The 18,965-nt window shown below is 46.6% G+C and overlaps 1 protein-coding gene across 1 annotated transcript in view; it reads right to left on the bottom strand.

Annotated features, from left to right (window-relative positions):
• Positions 1 to 1,278: 1,278 nt before the first annotated feature.
• Positions 1,279 to 18,965, bottom strand: part of Jag1 (jagged canonical Notch ligand 1) — a 34,903-nt gene continuing 17,216 nt past the window's right edge. The window contains exons 6-26 of the mRNA XM_021183066.3: positions 16,018 to 16,148; positions 15,281 to 15,400; positions 14,293 to 14,406; positions 13,040 to 13,153; positions 12,329 to 12,442; positions 11,774 to 11,820; positions 11,283 to 11,456; positions 10,703 to 10,853; positions 9,604 to 9,768; positions 9,054 to 9,167; positions 8,440 to 8,553; positions 8,239 to 8,352; positions 7,944 to 8,060; positions 7,448 to 7,475; positions 6,910 to 6,995; positions 5,716 to 5,829; positions 5,026 to 5,135; positions 4,702 to 4,935; positions 4,355 to 4,486; positions 4,062 to 4,212; positions 1,279 to 3,281 (exon numbers count right to left, since the gene is read on the bottom strand). Coding sequence (XP_021038725.1) covers positions 2,824 to 3,281; positions 4,062 to 4,212; positions 4,355 to 4,486; positions 4,702 to 4,935; positions 5,026 to 5,135; positions 5,716 to 5,829; positions 6,910 to 6,995; positions 7,448 to 7,475; positions 7,944 to 8,060; positions 8,239 to 8,352; positions 8,440 to 8,553; positions 9,054 to 9,167; positions 9,604 to 9,768; positions 10,703 to 10,853; positions 11,283 to 11,456; positions 11,774 to 11,820; positions 12,329 to 12,442; positions 13,040 to 13,153; positions 14,293 to 14,406; positions 15,281 to 15,400; positions 16,018 to 16,148 — 2,902 coding nt within the window. The 3' untranslated portion in view covers positions 1,279 to 2,823. The remainder of the gene's footprint in view (positions 3,282 to 4,061; positions 4,213 to 4,354; positions 4,487 to 4,701; positions 4,936 to 5,025; positions 5,136 to 5,715; positions 5,830 to 6,909; positions 6,996 to 7,447; positions 7,476 to 7,943; positions 8,061 to 8,238; positions 8,353 to 8,439; positions 8,554 to 9,053; positions 9,168 to 9,603; positions 9,769 to 10,702; positions 10,854 to 11,282; positions 11,457 to 11,773; positions 11,821 to 12,328; positions 12,443 to 13,039; positions 13,154 to 14,292; positions 14,407 to 15,280; positions 15,401 to 16,017; positions 16,149 to 18,965) is intronic.

The following is an 18,965-nucleotide window of genomic DNA, read 5'->3' as shown; positions in this document are numbered from 1 at the left end:
GGCTTATAGGGTCCCTGCTTCTCCCTCTTCAACCCCACCTTGCAGAAACCAGCTGTCTGCTGACAGAGATTAATGACAAGGTATTGCCACACCAAGGTAAGATGTCGTGGGAATCTAAACTCATCACTAGCTGCTTCCTTCTGAAGTACCTCGTGAGGCACCCAAACAAAACACTGTTGGATATAGCTTAGGGATGTTAAGAGACATTGAATCCCTTGATAGTCTGTCCATGCACAGATATTTGGGACATTTAAAACCCTTCATCCATCCTGAAATGAGCTACCTACCTGAGAATAACCCCTAGACTGTTAGAGAAAACTTCCCTGTGGGGGATGGGTACAGGAGGAGGGCATATCTCTTCAACGTTGAGTGACCACATTTGTTATACCATTAAGTCTAGGGGCTAGTGGACAGGCCTGGATGCTAGGTTGCTAAAGAGCATTCTGAGAAAGGTAACCTTTGACTTCCTAACCAGAAACAGGGAACTCCTGATGACTCTACACGGCTGCTGGAACGTGTCCACATGGCTTTCACCACAACTCATCCCTTACTGAAGAGGAACCAGAGGCCAGCTTCCTGCACCTCCCAGTGTGGGAACTGGCAAGGCCCCTGGAGCCACAGGGAGCTATGGCTTTTGCTATTTACAGATATTGAAGGCAGTTTGATCTTGTAACCCACCCCCCTTGGAAAGTCAGATACCCAGCTCCCAAGGTCTGCGTGATAAGGCAACCCAACACTCATTCCCTGGGCCAAGGTGGTGACTAGGTGGACCCTAACATCAGACTGCCCACGATGTGGCAAAGAGACCCTCTGGGGATAAGCATACACATAAAGCCATAGGGTGTGGCATATAATGACAGCAAGGAATCACTATTAATCCAATCCAAAAAGTGAGAAGGTGCCAAGTCTCCCTCCTTCAGCTCAATGCCAAATCCGAGCTGTTTAAACCACTGTTTGTGCAATGGGCATTCCCTGTGAGTGCTCCAAAACCATTCATCTCCACACTGCAATCCAGTGGCACCTATGTCAGCAGTATTCACACTTGTCAAATGACAAGAGAATCGGGGGCTCCCCCACCACAGCTCGCACCTACACAGCAGCCTCACGGGTTTTTTGAGAACTCAGAGAAGTTTTGCTGTTTGCTTCAACCCCACCCCCACCCCCACCCCTTTCAGATGCTACATGGAGCAGAATGAGCAGTGCCAAACAACCACAGGATGGAAAAACCAGCAAGGATTCCATAAGCTCACAAGACTCCACACTGTTCCATGTTTTCATACAAAAAATTTAATAAATATTACTTTTCAAAATTTATTGCCAGGAACAACACATCAAAGATGTATTTTCTGTTCATGTAACACTAATAGAACAAATACAAAGTATCGCCCCAGTCTCAGTGGTGAACCTGGATCACTCTGTTTTATAAGCCTTTTTTTGATCTTGAACTTGGTAATAGCACTTTGATTTCCTCACTTAAGGCAGGCAGTGTACTCTACGGCAAATCTAAACAGTGATCTAACTGGACATTTTACGGTTCAAGTATTCAACTAGCTTATGAGAATACTCCCTAAATGCAGTAGACAACAACAACGAAATCAAGTCTACAAGTGGTTCAGCATTACATACGAATGGTGAAAATAAATCAGAATTTACAAAGCAAGATTGGGATGCTTCCAACTTCACACAATTAATTTGATATTTGTAATGAGATTCAACCAGTCACATTCTGGCTACATAAGTCATAGCTCAGTTTGTTCCCTTAAAACTGACTGCTCTGTAGCAGATCGCCTGCCTGTCTGTCTCTTTTCAAGTCTAAAGCAGGAAAAAAAAAAAAAGAGAGAAAAAAAAAAAAAAAGAAACCTGTTCTAGAGCAATTCTCAGTCTGCCTCAGTCAGTCCTTAAAATGTGTCTTAAAGTGATGCTATCAAGGAAGTGTTTCAACACCTGACGTCGTACAAAAAAAAAAAAAAAAAAAATTCCATCAGTATTCCCAGGGGAAAAAGCCTATCCCATCCTTTCAAGAGAAACTATTTCCAAACACCTTAATTTTGGCTTACAGGCAACACGTTATGAGAAAAGTTCACAAAAAAAAAAGTCATATGCTTACAACACTATCAAAAACCTTCAATTCTAAACACATACATATAAATAAAAAGGAATGATGTTTTAAGGCTCTTGATTATTAAGTTAATAAATCAAATATACACAGTGATTAATAAAAAAAGAATTATTTACATAACTATACAAAAATTCTAGTTTGACACATTTTTCCTCTTTAAATTCTTCATTTTACCAGCAACTGCTGACATCAAATCCCCCCTCCCCCAACAACAAAAATACAATAAAAAAAATAAATAATAAAGTCATTTGTGATAGTTGCTGTGGTTCTGAGCTGCAAAGGCACTTTCAAATACAGAACTACTCGAACGTCATCATAAAACCAATATACAAAAACAACTCAAGAGTCAATAAATATAAATAAAACTATGATCCTAAGGCTGCCATCACCATTAGGACCGCTGGCAGATGTGGAAGCTCCAGGCCTAGGGCTGGGCAGCTCCTGGGAGCCCGATGTGTCTGTGGCAGGGGAATGGACACCAGGGCACATTCACTAGTTTTTGCATAGCTGTGAGAGCGCTGCACTCGATTTCCCAGCCAACCACAGAAACTACCAGTGCCAGTGGAAGCCAGCTTGTCGAAACTTAAATTAACACAGGATTCTAAGTCAACAACAGCCTCAGACTGGAATAGGACAACAGTTTAAAGAAACTACAAGCCCCGCGGTGCCCTCAAACTCTACCTATGGCGGCAGCCCACTGTCTGCTATACGATGTATTCCATCCGGTTCAAGCTCTGGGCACTTTCCAAGTCTCTGTTGTCCTGTTTATTTGTCCAGTTCGGGTGTTTTGTCGGCGTGCCGCTGGGGGCCTTCTCCTCTCTGTCTACCAGCGTGTACACTGGCTGTTTGGCAAAGCGGACTTTCTGCTGGTGTTTATCCATGTCATCCTCCTCCACCTCCGAGTTGTGTGTCCTGATTTTTGACATTTTGGAGTTTTTGTTCTCGTAATCCTTAATGGGGACCGTGTTGGCTCCGTGTTTCTCGATGGGGTTTTTGATTTGGTTCAGCTGCTCCCGCACATTGTTGGTGGTGTTGTCCTCGGGGGCGGAGTGAGTGTGGCTGCTGGGCTTCCGCCGCTTCCGTACACACCAGTAGAAGGCTGTCACCAAGCAACAGACCCAAGCCACTGTTAAGACAGAGCTCAGCAGAGGAACCAGGAAATCTGGAAGACAAGCCAAGGACCAGTTAACTCAAGAAGAGCTATTGCCATAGGAACAGAATACCAACAGTGGTCTTCCTGTATTCGGTCCCTAAGAGGGCACTGTGGGGACAAGAACCTCTTTGAAACTTCCCAGATAGGTTCATATTGCCAGAAGCTGGCCTTTAGGACACCTGTGTTCAGTGCACCAGGTGGATAGAACAGCACTCCTACTGTTTTTCTTCCAATTCCACATTGGGTTATTTCCAGGTCCAGAGGACTTTGGTGGCTCGGGATTAGGACTGAGTTCAGAATCATCAGAAACCCAGTGCAAGCACAGACAACTCCAATTCCCCCAAAATAGAAGCCCTGATTTCAGCTCAGGCTCCGAATCATCAAAGGGTCAGTTTGAATACCCTGAGGCACCATCAAGCATCAATGATGCTGTTCAGTGTTCGGGGGTCAGCTGTGCTGGAACCCTAAAACTGGCTCTGTAGAGCATCAACAGCTCAGAGCAGGCACCCTTTGCACTGGATCTAAATCACACCTCTTTTGCATGGGAGCTTTCCAAGAAGAAAATGCATACAGCACGCTTGTGGGATGGGTCAGGTGTACCTCTCTGCCTTCCTCAGCCAAACCCAATATTGATTTTGTCACCCTGGGCCAGTAGGCTGGAAGTGAGGGGCTTCTAAGATGTGAGGGATGGCTGGGAAGATCATTCCCTAGGTGGTGACTTTCCTGGATGGTGCAGTAGAATCATTTTCACAATAACCAGGCAAGGGTATATTCCAAATAGACACCCACCTGTTCTGTTTTTCAGAGGACGCCTCTGAACTCTGACTTCTGCAACAGCAGCAATAAGTGAGCTGTTTCCATCCCGTTTACTAACGAGATCTATTATTTTATCAGTAATTTCCTTGACAGGGTTCCCATCATCCCGGATGTCTTCTGCAGACTAAAATAAAAGCAAACTGATGGTAGTTATCACCCAAACTTAACAAGACTAGCTAATGTTTTCATTGCAATTGCTGTCTGATACTTTCTAACTTAAATCCCTTGTAATCAAATAATTAGGAGTAAAATGGTCTTATACTCACAATGGCCACGTGTATTTCATTGTTTGCTGACAGGGAAGGCTCACAGGCTATGTAGATCGAATATTCAGCAGAAACATTCTTCAGAATATTCAAATTCCTCAGTTCGCTGCAAATGTGTTCGGTGGTAAGACCCTATAATTTTTTTAAAAAGGTTAAAACACAAATGTCAAATAATGGATGAAATAAAAGGCTCACAAGTCTCAACTGGCTAGATAGAAGCCTCAGCCTGTTCTAAGAGACAGATTTTGGCTAAGGGGAAGAGATGACTCCCTCATGCTACTCTGAAACTGTCGTACTACTTCAAAACAAGCAGCCACACTCTCATCCCCATTAAAGAAGTTACGCACTGGAGACATCATCTCTTTGTTAAAGGTGAAAGTGATGTTTGCACAGTTATCCTGGTAATAGGAGTCAGATGTGCACTTGGTCTTCACTGGCTGGAGGCTGGAGGACCGACACTCGCCAACACCAGTGCAGGGGCGCACGAAACACTGGTCATCCAGGACTGGGATGCAGCTCTGCCCACTGGGGCACTCATTGTGGCTTTTGTGGAGCCGGCAAGGTCTCGGGCCACACCAGACCTGGAGAGGAGAGAAGAGGAGCTGGTGGCTTAGCAGGAATGTCCACCCATGATTAACACTTGGTAGCTTCAGCAACTTTCATTGCCCTACCTTGGAGCAGGCCACCCGTCCATTCAGGCACTGGCAGGTGTTACAGTCATCATCCCACTTGGCCCCATCAAGTATCACTCTCCCCATGGTGATGCAAGATCGCCCTGAAACTGAGAGGTGGAGACGCTTAAGTAGGAGTTTCTTTTTCCCACAGACCAGATCACATCACGGTTCTGAATTTGTTTACCCCCTCCCTGTTAAGAAATTGGTTACACCCGTGTCCTTCCTCTGCCACGTGATGACAGCTCCTCCCACAATGTCAGGCACATGCACTGGCCATCCATCCCCTCTAACTGCTCACTTGGGTCACTTGACTAAAGCAGTCTCAGCAGATGTGACCCGAGAGACCCCGTAACAGAGCTTTCACAGTTGAGCTGGCCTCCCGTGTGCCTGCCATCTATCATGAAAAGAAGAACATGCCTCGGAGATAGCTAAGGACCAGCTGACCAGAGCTGGGCCTGGAATCAGTACTCTGCCCAGCTATCATGCTACAAGCCACAAAAATGGACACTGCAAGCTATTGGGTTTTAAGGAACTTTGTTACATGGCAACTAAGTGGCAACAGAAACCCACAGCTACCACCTTGCTTTGTTCCCTTCCCCCTTGAGCATTGTGCACCCACACACACACTGTGAGCTGTGGTAACTGTGAAGCCCGCTCAATTCAGAAGACACACCCCGGCATGCCTACCTTCATGGCACTTGGCACCACTATGTCCTGGAGGGCAGATGCACTGGTAGCCATTGATCTCATCCACACAGGTGGCCCCAAAGGCACAAGGGGAAGACTGGCACTCATTGATGTCTAGGAGAAATGAGGTCAAGTTCAGACTTCAGTGGGAAGTTTTTTTCACAGACATTGCCCAAAAGCATCCAAATGCTGATACAAACTTGGTGAATTTCCATGCACACAACACACAAAGTCTCTACCAGCCCCTGACTACCAAAGACCACAACAGTTCTGATTCCTAAATCTGAGAACCTTTGCCAAGGGAGCAATTTTTCCTTAGCTTCTCTCTCCTCTGACAGTACACTTTACACCAAGGCTGGCCATCGTTCCCTGAAAATGGGTCAGAGCGAACATTTTAACTTCATAGGCCATAAAGTCGGTCATAACCACTGGTGTCTGGTGGCACCCTATAAGCAGGTGCAGGAAATAGACAAGCCCAAGTAAGGACAGCCAAGTGCCAATAAACTTCATTTACAAAAACAGGTGGGACAAATGCGGGCCTCCTTTGCCAAACCTGCTTTAGAAGGTGAAGCAGGTATAACTTATCCACCGAGTGCTCAAGTCCAGCCCATCTCAGATTGTGGGACTTCAAATACAACTAACATTTTAAAGATTTGAGGAAGAAAAAAAAAAACCAACCAAAATAAGAGTTTTCCTACACTTTTTTGTGTGGGAAAGAGATGTTTTTAAAAGTAGGCAAAAACAAAAACAAAACAAACACTAAAAAAAAAAAAAAAAAAAAAAAAAAAAAAAAACCTTACTCCTTGATCCTACTAATTGTTTCTTTGGGGCCTGGTCAAACCCACTAGAAAACAGTCTATGGAAGCCAGAGACAGCCGTCCGCATGGACAATGGCTTGGCCATAATTTCATGCTAATCACGAGGGACGCATACGCTTTTTTCCCTCAGGGCTCTCTTATAGCTTAATTGTCAAATTCTATGGTTGGCACTCTCTCTGAGAACAAAGAAGGCTGTGCCACCCAGAGAATGACGAGGGAGGACAACAGCCAGGGGTACTTTTAAATCCAAGCTAGAGGGAGGAGATGACTGAGTTGTCAGGGTTATTTGGAATTATGGTCTTCATTGCTTTTAAAGAGGAAAGATTTGAATGCCGAGGAGGACAGACAAGGGGAGATCAGATATAGTGACACTTACTTATCCTGCAGTCTGGCCCAGCAAAACCCGGAGCACATTCGCACCGATACCAGTTGTCTCCGTCCACACAGGTCCCGCTATTGTAACTAAGAAACCAAAGGTGACCTTAGTTACCGACATCCAGGTCCACAACATACCCAGCACATGAAGCCATGCCTGGCACAAACACAGGCTTTCACCCCAGGCCATATCTGCTGCTGACCGAGGAGCTTAAAAATACTGATGCCTGGGTCCTACCCCCTGAGAAGCTCATTTCCTAGGTCTCAGTCGCAAGCCAGGGATTGGGACTTTTAAAAGCTCCCCAGGTGATTCTCCTGTGCAGCCCGAGGTTGAGAATCATTGCACTAAATGAAGACACAACCTGGATAATTAAAGTGTGGTCCACAGAGCAGCAGGGCAGGGTCACCTGGGAGCTTGTTAGAAACACACAGCCCCACCGCAGACCTCCTGAATCAGAACCCACATTTTCAACATCTTCCCGGGAGATTCCCATGCATCTTAACAGCCAAGTACCAGCTTAAAAGGTTGCCGCACTTACCAAGGATGGGGACTGCAGTCGTTGGTATCTGCAAAGAAAAGACAACAGCCTTGGATGTCTCCATCACAGCACCGTTTACTTATTTCCATAGCATCCAAATGATAAAAGTCACACTTAATACCAGTCAAATACGCTGAAAACCTAGTCTAAATTGGAAGCAGGCCTGGACCATACTCAGTTTCATTTGCCGTGGGACATATGTATACAGGAAGAGGCCCTTGTAGGGAACAGGGAGTAGGGAGGGCTGAGAATGGGAGGAGGCAGGCTGCTGGTCAGACCCAAGGCTGGGAACAGAGACAGCATCTGTCTCCACTTATCTCCCAGGGAACTTTCTCATGCCCAGGTCAGGGCTGCATCCCATCAAGTCATTAGTAAGGACCCAGGTGATACGAAAGCAGACATCAAACAGCTGTGCTTCTGGTTTCGATTCCAAGTCCCCATGGGTATTTTGGGTAGGCTGCAGCAACCCAGGAAGAATTCAGGGGAGGCCACTCACTTTGAGTACAAATAGGCCCCTCCCAGCCTTCTTTGCAGACACAGGTGAAGGAGTCTCCATTGACCACGCAGGTACCTCCATTATGACAGGGGTTCGGCAGGCAGCTACTGTTTCTAGCTATAAAACAAAAACAGGTTAAGACCACCCTTTTCCAGAGGACCCAAGGTGGTCTAAGGGGCAGAACCAGACCCAAGGAAATGATCATTTCCTTGATCATTTCCTAAGAGCCTGGTGGCAGAACACCTCAGACCATAGCCTTGCCCACAGCAAATCCCACCTAGGGGCAGAAGGTTACCTATATTACAGGTTGTTCCTTCCCAGCCACCGGGACACATGCACTTAAACGTATCCACTTCATCATAGCAGGTACCACCATTATTACACGTGGCTTCGTCACACTGGCTGTCACCTGAAGAAAGACCTTAGCGTGAGTCTCTCTGCTAGAGAGTTCCCCTCCCTCAGAAGACAGACAGGAGACCCCGGCAGCAACACTTACGGGAATGGCAAGTCTTTCCTTTCCAGCCATTTTTGCAGTCACAGTAAAAGTCATTGACCAGGTCTCGACATGTACCCCCGTAGTGACAAGGGTTCTGGCTACAGTCATTTATGTCTAGAACCAAAGAGACACAAGGCTGAAGAAGTCCGTTCATGATAAGGGGCAAAGCTCGCCTATGAGAAGATCCGACCCTGGCTTTCTATGCTATCTTCCAAGAACAAGTGAGATGTCTAGGACCTCAACTTCATCATCAACCTTTTAGACAAGTTCTCGGCTAGGAGGAAAGAATGCAAGTTATAAAGAGGACACAATCCTCCGGAATGCACATGGCAATTAAAATCAAGATGGTCAGAAATGTCAACAAGTCAGAATAAGTGCCTGGAAAGAACCTAACTGCCAATCTAATTCTGTCATTCCCCAGTGGTGGCTCCTCCCAATACTGCCCAGCAGCTTTAATAAATACCAAGGAGATACAGGAGATCATTACAGCCACCATAATAGAAATCTCTGGGAAAAAAAAAAAAAGGCTTCCCCCAAGGGAAAGTGCTATCCCTGCTCTACCCCTGAGCCCTCACCCTGGAGCCATCTGTCCCCTAAAGCAGCAGCAGACTCACTGTTCTCACAGTGCGCTCCCTCCCAGCCGTCACTACAGATACACTTGTAGGAGTTAACGCCATCGATGCAGGTGCCACCGTTTTTACAGGGGTTGCTCTCGCAGTCGTTGATATCTGGAAAAGGAAGCATGGGGCAAACTGAGGAGCCGAAGGGCCAGTCATACAGCCACCGGGGCACCACCTGGTCACTGTCACAGCTGCCTCCTTAGCAAACGTACCTGGAGACATCACTACCCTTTCTGTGCCGGGGCTTCTAGATGGTACCTTCCCATTTTAAGACCCTCACACATTGGCTTATTTGGTAGGCCTGGGGGAAAAGCTTCTACAGAAAAGAGGGACCACTCAAAGGAAGGTTCCGCAACATTCCAAAATCATCTTGAAAAGCTCAAGAGACTGTTGGTGGCCTTATCAACTGACTAATGCCTCCATCAGGGGCCTAAGGAAGCCACTACTTGTCCTCTACCTTATTTTCTTCCTAAAGCAATTCAAGTACATCTGCTCCCCCAAGCTGGGTACCCACTGGGCTCCCCCATTCCAAGCCGAGTCTTACTTTCATGGCAGTAGGTGCCGGTGAAGCCTTTGTTACAGTCACAGGTGAATTTGCCTCCCGACTGGCTCTTGCACTTCCCATGGGGACCACAGACGTTAGAAGAGATATACCGCACCCCTTCAGGCGTGTCGTTGGAGGCCATGGCCACAGTGCAGCTGTCAATCACTGAACACAGGCTTGGGATCAGACTCCAGCCACATACCCACGGACAGCATTTCTAAGTAGAGGACTTAGCCCATGTATGCCTGCCTGATTGGATAGGGCCGCTCCTTGGGTTAATGAGTTAACGCATCAAGAGGTGCTTGGGGACTAAAACCCAACAATGTTCTTATGACAGGTAAAATGTAAGACTCCCAAGTGGACAGAAAGTTTTTTAAAGTTTCTTTTAATGGCACCTTAATATCTATCTGATGTTAAATGCTTGTTAAAGAAGATCACCTCTATACTTCCCCGCTACCCCACCCCAGCTTCCCCCTTGACAGGGTTTCTCTGTGTAGCCCTGGCTGTCCTGGAACTCATTTTGTAGACAAGGCCTGCTTCCATTTCAGAGATCTGCCTACCTCTGCCTCGTGAGTGCTGGGACTAAAGGAGTGCACCATCATGCCCAGCCCTCCTTCATCTTAACCAAAACTAAAGGACAAACCTATCTAGACAAGTTTTTAAGTTATGCTTCCCAATATAGTAGCCACAGGCCATGTGTACATATTTTTAAATGAACTACTCCAAAAAAGTGTCTCAAGCACCAATAGCCAGCCATAGCTACAATAACTGATACAAACCCCTAACTTCCCCACTGCTACAGACCCCTGCTGACAGCGCTCCTCAGAGCAATTCTTCTCTTTTGTCACAAACTCGGCCACCTCTGTACTGGGATGATAAATGGATTTCACATTCTCTCCCTTGGGCAACTGGTACTCAGGCTCTCCCAACTGGCAGCCTGACATAGATTACCTCCATATGGTTTTGTTTCCCTAAGTGATCAGATTAAGTATTTTTCATCTGAAAACCTTCCTCACCCATTTACCACTTATCAGAGCTCTAGGGGGAGGTGGCAGGAGCCTATCTGCGGATAGATGGGGGCCCTGGGTGAGGGAGATACCTTCGCAGGGGGTGGTACGGCAGTGGTCTTTCAGGTGTGAGCAGTTCTTGCCCTCATAGTCCTCGGGGCACTTGCAGAAATAGTCACTGGCACGATTGTAGCACTGGGCGCCATTCTGGCAAGGGTTGGGCTCGCAGTAATCGATGTCCAGCTGCCATATGGCAAGAGTGGGAAGGAGCGGATCAAAAGAAAACAAAGGTGTCATCATCACTTCTCTTGGCAGTAAACACTTGATTGCTCAACCCCTTCCACAAGGAGACCCCCTATACAGAATACACCCATGTAACCCTTAAGGTCGTCACGTCCCAGAAAAGCATTAAAGCCCAGGGCACAGTGACAGCACAGAAAACAGGGCTATGGGATGACACTCAGCCAAGCAAACAGGCCACAGTAATCAATAAGAAATCATTCAACTCTGCCTTCTACAGCATTTGTCTAGCAGACATCCTCCAGTCAGTGGGGTGCTAGTTGGTGTCAGAGGTCTAAACAACTAGAGTGGGGGAAGGAGGGGGGAGAATGGTGATGGAGAATAGGGTTCAACATTAAAGCTTGGTGACCTGAAGTTTTTGCCTCCGCTCACCTGACAGAGGTTTCCAGAGAAACCAGTGGGACAGAGACACTGGAATCTGTTGATTTCATTCTGACAGTGACCCCCATTCAAGCAGGGGTTACTAGCACACTCATCGATGTCTCTCTCACAGTGATCGCCTGCATAGCCAGGTGGACAGATACAGCGATAACCATTAACCAAATCCTGGAAGAAGAGAAGGGGGAGAAACACATACATATTTATCTATGTATCCACGAACCCAGAATATCACCAGGGATTTGACAAGATTGCTGTGGTTCAGGCCATTCACTGAAATGGCCTCCTGCTAAGCCTGGGCCCAGACTAGCAGTTCCGAATGCCTGTCTTTACGAGGCTCCTGACAAGCTAGGGTTGGTGAGGGACTCAGCTTCTCGCCAGCATTTTAAATCCCATAGGAGCAAGGCTCTCCGGTATCACATAAATCTTAAAAGATTGTTGTCATGTGTCAAGCAAGGTTTCTGTTCAAGCAATGACTTACGTACCCGACAGGAGGCGTCATTCTGACACTGGCCAAGGCAGTCATTGATATCTGAAAAAATAAACAAGCCGTCACATTAAGGAGGCACATGACATTGAATTCGGGTTCACCTGAAAAGTACAAGACTGATAAAAGTTTCAATCAGATTTCCTTGTGCTTCCGGTGAGATAAGGCATTGCCACAGGGTGGGGACCCTCCCTAATCCTCCCAGACGAGGGAGTGAAACTTCACCTCATTGTTTTAATCACCTTATCAGAATATGCCCAATTTTAGCAACTAATAAGCCTGATAAATTGTATGTTTTCCTTGCTGCTCTAGCCTGGCCCCTCCCTCTCCAAAAACATTCCCTTCCCCTCCCCCTAATAATATAAGGTTTTTCCTTCTATTCAGCCAGAGAGTGCTTAAACAGCTGATATCTAAAAGCTGTGGGTTCCATCCTTAACATCACAAAGTAAGGGGAAAAAGAGTCCCAGGACTGGAGCAGGGGTGGGAGGGGGATGAATGGAAAAAAGACTGTCACCCAAGTTTCATGAAAATCAAAACAGACAAAGTCACTCACTTATGTCACAGTTCTGACCCATCCAGCCAGGAAGGCAATCACAGTAGTAGCTGGCAATCAGATTCTTACAGGATCTGGCATTTACACAAGGTTTGGCCTCGCACTCATTTGCATCTGAAAAGCAGCAAGGATGAACAGTGACAAATGGGGGGCTGCCCCCACCCCACTGCTGTCCCCTTGAAATGAAAACACCATAGTGCTGGTCTGAAATATGAGACATTTTAACAAGCTAGCTAAATAAGAAATAGGAGGTGTCTTCTATTTGGAGCGTTGGAACCCTCTCCCCAGCCTTTATCCATCAAGGGTTGCTAATTGATAACTTTCTTTTGGGCTGCTGGCTGACAAACAGCAAGCCGCCAGGCACTTGTGTGCAAAACCCAGCACAATCCAGTTGCTGGGCTTTAAATGTGGCAAAAAGAATGCAGACAGCTCGTTCCTCACGAGGTCAACCCTGTTTGGAACCCAGCTGAACACTCCTGGGACAATTGACATGGTTCAAGGAATCCCAGGGCTTTCCCACAGGACCTAAAAACCCCAGGCCATTTGCATGCAAGGTATTTCTCCCAGGCTCGTTAGACCCTGATAATAAATTACTTGGTATGATGGGATACAGATACGCACACACTGCTGGCCACATGCTTGTCCCTCCTCACAGCTCTGAGGAGCACAGCCAACCTTGGCAAAGAATTACAGTCATGAGAGTTTCCTTACCTAACTGACAAGTCTTGCCAGTCCACTGGGGTGGGCACACACACTTGAATCCATTCACCAGATCCTGGCAGGTGCCCCCATGGGAACAGTTATTTGGAGAACAGTCATCGATGTCTGTCCAATGCAATGAGAACAAGAAAGGGGCGGCAATTTAATTTCATTTGATCCACTTGGCAATTAGATAATGCAACAGCACTCTGCACAAGAAGAGTCTTCACCTAGGAACCGGCCGGACACCTGCTACAAATCTAAGAAAAGCCACAACAGGGAAGGGAGGTGATGAAAGGACCCAAGCCCTTATTTTAGCTTGAAATCCCTCACTGCCCTAGTTCAGTTAATCCGTCCCTAAGCATCGAGGGAAAGAAAGATAGCCAGAGACACACAGGGCATCAACTCAGTGGTGACAAGGGACATTCTTATCTGCTTAATTTTCACTTTTAAAAGAACTCTTTCCTTCATGGTTCAGAGACTGCACACCAAGAGGAGGCATGGAAAAGACATTCTTCTTTACATATGGAGAAATCTTAGGCCTGTGATTTCCTTAGAAGATTTTTCTGAGCCCCTGCCAGAGATCTCATTCATTTATAATGTGTGCCACACTCTCTCCACAAATTTGTTCACCAAGATTATATAACAACCCTCCCAAATGGGAACTGCTCCTTCCCTGGTTAAAGACCAGGAAAGGTGAAAAGGCCTCTGAGTTCCATTAATCACAGAAGCACCTACAACCTCCAGAACAGTCTTAGCCATGCCACACACTGCTCCTAAGGTGTCAAAGACAGTAGGTTATCAGGCTTAGGTAACCCTCAAAATTTCAGGAACTCACTAAAGACCACAGACTGCCTAATTCTGGAGGAGATCATGTATGACCAGAGTTCTTCACTGAAAAGTACCCCAATAATATGGCCAAGCCTCAAAGCTAAGTTGCATCTCAAGACAACATTCAGTAGTTGATCTAAATTCCTTTCCTACAGGATTGGAGGAGACCGCTCCAAAACACACATGCAAGGGAATCTGATTGATTTCTACCACAGACATATCACCAGCCACCTTAGTGGGTAGGAAAGAGATTCTAGGAATCATACAAGTGCTACTAGATCACCCACTAACCTGTCAAATGCACCCACCCCTCTGTCACCAAGATATCTATATATACAAGATATATTGAACAGCCCAAGTCTCTCCCACCAACCCTCTCTCTCAACACAATAACCTTGCAGAACAGGCACATGGCAAAACCTGGACTGACTTACTTGTGGAACACGTGGGTCCAGTCCAGCCTGGAGAACACTCACACTCAAAGCCTGAGGAGGTCTCCTTGCAGCTGCCTCGGTTATGGCAGGGGTCAGAGAGACAAGCATGCTCAGCTGCATACAAGAGAAAGACAGTCAGCCAGGTGGTAAAACATGGTAAAATGCGGTAAAACTGGCCCTTCCCTCCAAGGGCCACTCCCCTGCCTCTGCTACTAGTTTAAGCAGATGACAAACCAACAACAACAAAAGCAAGCTTGAGATGTAACAATGCTGTGGTGTGACACAAAAGGGAAGACACTTTCCAACTAAGCTGGCTCAAGGCAGATTTCAATTACCTTTTTAGAACTCAGGTTCATTTAAAAGCCTGCAACCTACTCTACACAAAGTGTTGGGGATTTCATAGGTTCACAGAAGGTCTGGGATAACCAGTTTCAACTTTGAAGCTGTTTTCTTCTTTTTCACAAGTGGGTTCAGTGTATATTCTCTCTCTTCATCTGTCTGTCTGTCTGTCTGTCTGTCTCTCTCTCTCACACACACACACACACACTCACATTATCATGTTTCTCCATGAATATTATGAAGGCCATATCAAAATAATGCCATCTGTAGTAATTTAAATAGGATAATCTAGCATCTATTCACCAGTTGTCTAGCTCTGTCCTGCACCTCTTCACTGCATCACTGAATTTAGCTACAAATACATCCTTGGATCCTTTGGTGATCATCCACCCGTGACCTTAAGCTGGTAACTTTCCAGCTCCAAATTTTTAAATATTTTAAGAATTTCCTACAATATACTTTTGATCATATTCACCCCTTCCCCCAAATCCTACCACAGCCAACACCACTTTTCTACCCACCCAATTTTGTGTCTTTTTTTTTTAAAAGTGAATCAAAACAAACAAACAAAAACCTATTTGGTTTTTAAACTGAATGTGCAGGACAGAAACGCAAAGGGCTCCCTCCCCCTCCCAGCTCGGCCACTTACCAATTTCACAGTTGGGGCCCGAGTAGCCCTCTGGGCAGGAGCACTGGTATTTGTCAGGCCCAGTGTTGCTACATGTTCCCCGGTTGAGACAGGGCTGATGAGTCCCACAGTAATTCAGATCTGCCAAAAAAACAACCAAAGTTAGGGAAAAAAAACTGCTAACTGGTCCCAGTTCTAGGCCATGCCAGTTTAAAAAAATATGGCTTATCCCCAAATAAACCAACATTAAAGGCAAATTGAAACACACTCCTAATAAGAGCCCCTATAACAAGTTAAACAGGGCCAGGGGTGTGGCTACAGCTGAGCACTAACATCTCAGAGGACCTAGGTTTAGCCCCAGCAACACCAAAAGTCCAGAGTGGTTATTAGTTTTTGTGACAGTTTGCGTATGCTTGGCCCAGAGAATGGCACTATTAGAGGGTGTGTCACTGGTGGGCATGAGCTTTAAGACCCTCACCCTAGCTGCCTGGAAGACAGTACTTTGCTAACAGCCTTCAGATGAAGATGTAGAACTCTCAGCTTCTCCTGTGCCATGCCTGCCTGGATGCTGCTATTGCTCCCACCTTGGTGATAATGGACTGAACCTCTGAACCTGTAAGCCAGCCCCCAGGAAATGTTGTCCTTATTAGAGTTTGCCTTGGTCATAGTGTCTGTTCAACATACATAACCTGTCCCATAACCTCAGTTCCTGCCCACTAAGCCCTCACGCCATCCCCAAGGCTTCACAATGGTCATACCTTTGTCACAGAGCTGTCCACCCCAGTTGGTCTCACAGAGGCACTGCCAGGGTTCATTGCAGGTGCCGTGGACACATCCTGGGTGCGGGATGCACTTGTCGCAGTACAGACCCTGCCAACCGTACTGGCACCTGCAGACAAACAGCATACCCATCCCTTAGCCTTCCAAACAGCCGGGGATGCACATGGTTACAATACACGGCTATTTTTGGGTTTTGCCCCTTGAAAGGACAGGATGGCAGATTTTTCAGACTTTCACAGGGTTCTGTATGAGTAACCTCATAGTTGGCCCAAAGTGTGTCCTCTCAGCATACCCTGACAAAAGAAGAGCTATCCAGGGAGCAGCCAGCATGGGGTGCCCTGCACAAAGCCATTCTCTTCTCAGTCTCTCAGGAATCAAACCAAGGGGTAGGGATGGGAATAAATCAATCCCACGTCCTCATCAGGACAGACCATACAAGGGAAGGAGCCTCTGGTGACACCAGCTGTGCAGCTCTGCAACAATGCACGTGAAGCCCCACTCTGCTCAGAGTGCACAGGATTCAGGGCCGCAGGGTGCCAGGGTAGCACCTCGCTGGTTTTGTAGACTGAAATGGGAAGGAGAATGACCTCCTTACAGAGATCTGGATCTCTAAACCAATCTCTGTAGGAAGGAGAGAGGGGAATGGGGAATGGCAACACTGGGAACCAATTCATATATAATTTATGGCCCATTACCTAAGCCAGGCATGCTGATTTATAGTTATTTTTCACTTTAGAAAAAAAAAGAGGGGGGTCAGGAGAGAGGGGTCAAGCTTGATTTGTCTAGCTTTGAGGGAGCTGGGTCTCCTTTCTAAGAGTTCAAGACTTCTTTTTGAGGTCAGTTGGAATGTCTGATGCCCAAACAAAACCTCAAACATGAACCTGCACCCGGGGTGGGACAGGGCAAGATCTCAAAACCACTTTCCCCTTAAGTTAGTTTCAAGCCCTCTGCAATTTGAACCTCCCTCTCAAAATCAAGCTTTAACAAAGGGCCCTCAAAAGGCAGGGCCCAGCCACCCACCGGCATGCTGATAACAGAGTGAAGATGGAGCAGATGTTGGGCCTGCAGAATCAGCCCAGACAGAGCAGGGCCTAGGGAAATGCAGGATCAGATCCAAAGCCCTGTGAACTTCTCTGCTGTGACTCTTGGGGGGCGGGGGTGAGGGTGGGGGGAGGGACTTTGCTTTCAGTTCCAGAGAGCTGGAGGCAAAGGAGCAAATCCCGGTCATGGGAAAATTATAGAAATCTAGCTATTAGCTAATCACCCAGGCTGAGAAGCCACTGAACCCTTGAGAATCCTGACTACTTCCTAACTTCTCCAAACAGCCATCTACACCCAAACACTGACAGACAACCACTAGAATATGGGGGCTTAAAGTTAATCAGACACAGGATTCTAGCATCTCTAAACTAGACCATCAGTTTAAATGACAAGTGACTATCAAGACTGATCTAAGGACAGAGTATGCCACTAGATGGGAACCATTCTCTTCAGAGGCAGACACCCAAGTCAGTGGGAGGTAGGAGGGTGGGAAGCCATTCTGTCCGATCAATATTCTTAGTTTAGAAGACATGAGGTAACTGATGGGACCACAATACTCTGTCCTCTCGAATTGTCCCAAATGAAGCATCCTCGCTACACGTCTTCAGTTTGCCTAATGAAACCAAGCTGGACGGCTGAGGACCCAACCAACCTCCTAATTAATGAAGGCTCAATGCCCAAGCCTAAAAAGGCAGCCATAGGAGGCCACGGATGACTTCAAACAAAAACAAATAAAAGTCCTGACCCTAACAGAGGCATCTACCACGTTATCCCAGGGTAATGATAGATGATTAGCAGCCCCATGAGAAGCTGACGTTCCGGAGATGATGATTCATAATTAAGTTTGATATTATTGTCAGGCTGGCATGAAACCAGTCTGTACACCCAGTAAGGGGCAACCCAAGTCCACCTGAGACCAACAAAATCAGTGAAGTTTTCTCCTGTGGGTGAGTCAACAACAACAACAACAACAACAAAAGCTCATGTAATACATAACCCAAAAGACAACTTACAGGTAACTTGTCATGCAACTATTTCGGGAGCAGGACTCAACCTGAACTTCCTCAGCTGGAAGGTTCTGTTTTGATTTTCTTTCAAGGCAGAGAGAAGGAACTGGGCTGGGAGACTATGCAAATGGCGTGTGGGAAAGTTGCACCTTAAGTAAATAAGAGCACTGGTGCATGTCTGGGCAGGGAGTGGGAGGTGAGACTTCGAAAGAGAAAGGGCTCAATTCTGGAAACAAAGCCTGTTGTTCTGGCTGGGAGGGCCCTCCCCTGCCCAGCAGGGTGTTTATTCTGATGACAGTAGCGCACACCTCGCTGATGCTATCAGAGCAGGGAGCAGGCTCCGAGGCTCGAGAATAACTAGTGCTCTTACTTTCTCCAGAACAGCCTTAATTAAGCAGAGTCATTGAAGGTAGGTTTCTGCTCCACCTCTGACAAAGATGCTGTTGGATGCCGCGGTCAGCTGTGACCAGGCACGTTTCTTAGTGGGCAAATCCTATTCAGGCTTCCTGGAAATCAACTTTCAAAAGCAGGAAGAAACAATTCCAGGACAACCTGTTCTTAGTTTACTCCCGCTGTCTTGGATCTCTTAAGCGTCAAGTTCGCACTCCCATGGTTGGGGAAGAGAACTCAGGGTGGGGCTAAGAGTCATCAAGGTTAAACCTATGGGTGGCCAGTTAAAGCAGTAGCCCAAGTGTTTGCTGAGGGAGAAATCACTGAGCAAAGTTGTCAAATACAGACTCCTAGGCCCAACCGAGGCCTGGGAAATCAGTGCCAGTTGTGGGAACTAGGAACCTGCACGTCTAACAATTCTCTATTAATTCTACAGTTTGGTGGCAGCAGCACTACTGGGAGCCCACCATAGACCAAAAACTGGTTTT

The sequence above is a fragment of the Mus caroli genome, unplaced genomic scaffold (genome assembly GCF_978045245.1).
Source record: "Mus caroli unplaced genomic scaffold, Mus_caroli_1 scaffold_2, whole genome shotgun sequence".
NCBI classification, from domain to species: domain Eukaryota; kingdom Metazoa; phylum Chordata; class Mammalia; order Rodentia; family Muridae; genus Mus; species Mus caroli.
The sequence above is the reverse complement of the archived record's forward strand: the minus strand, read 5'-3'. Positions and strand labels throughout refer to the sequence as shown.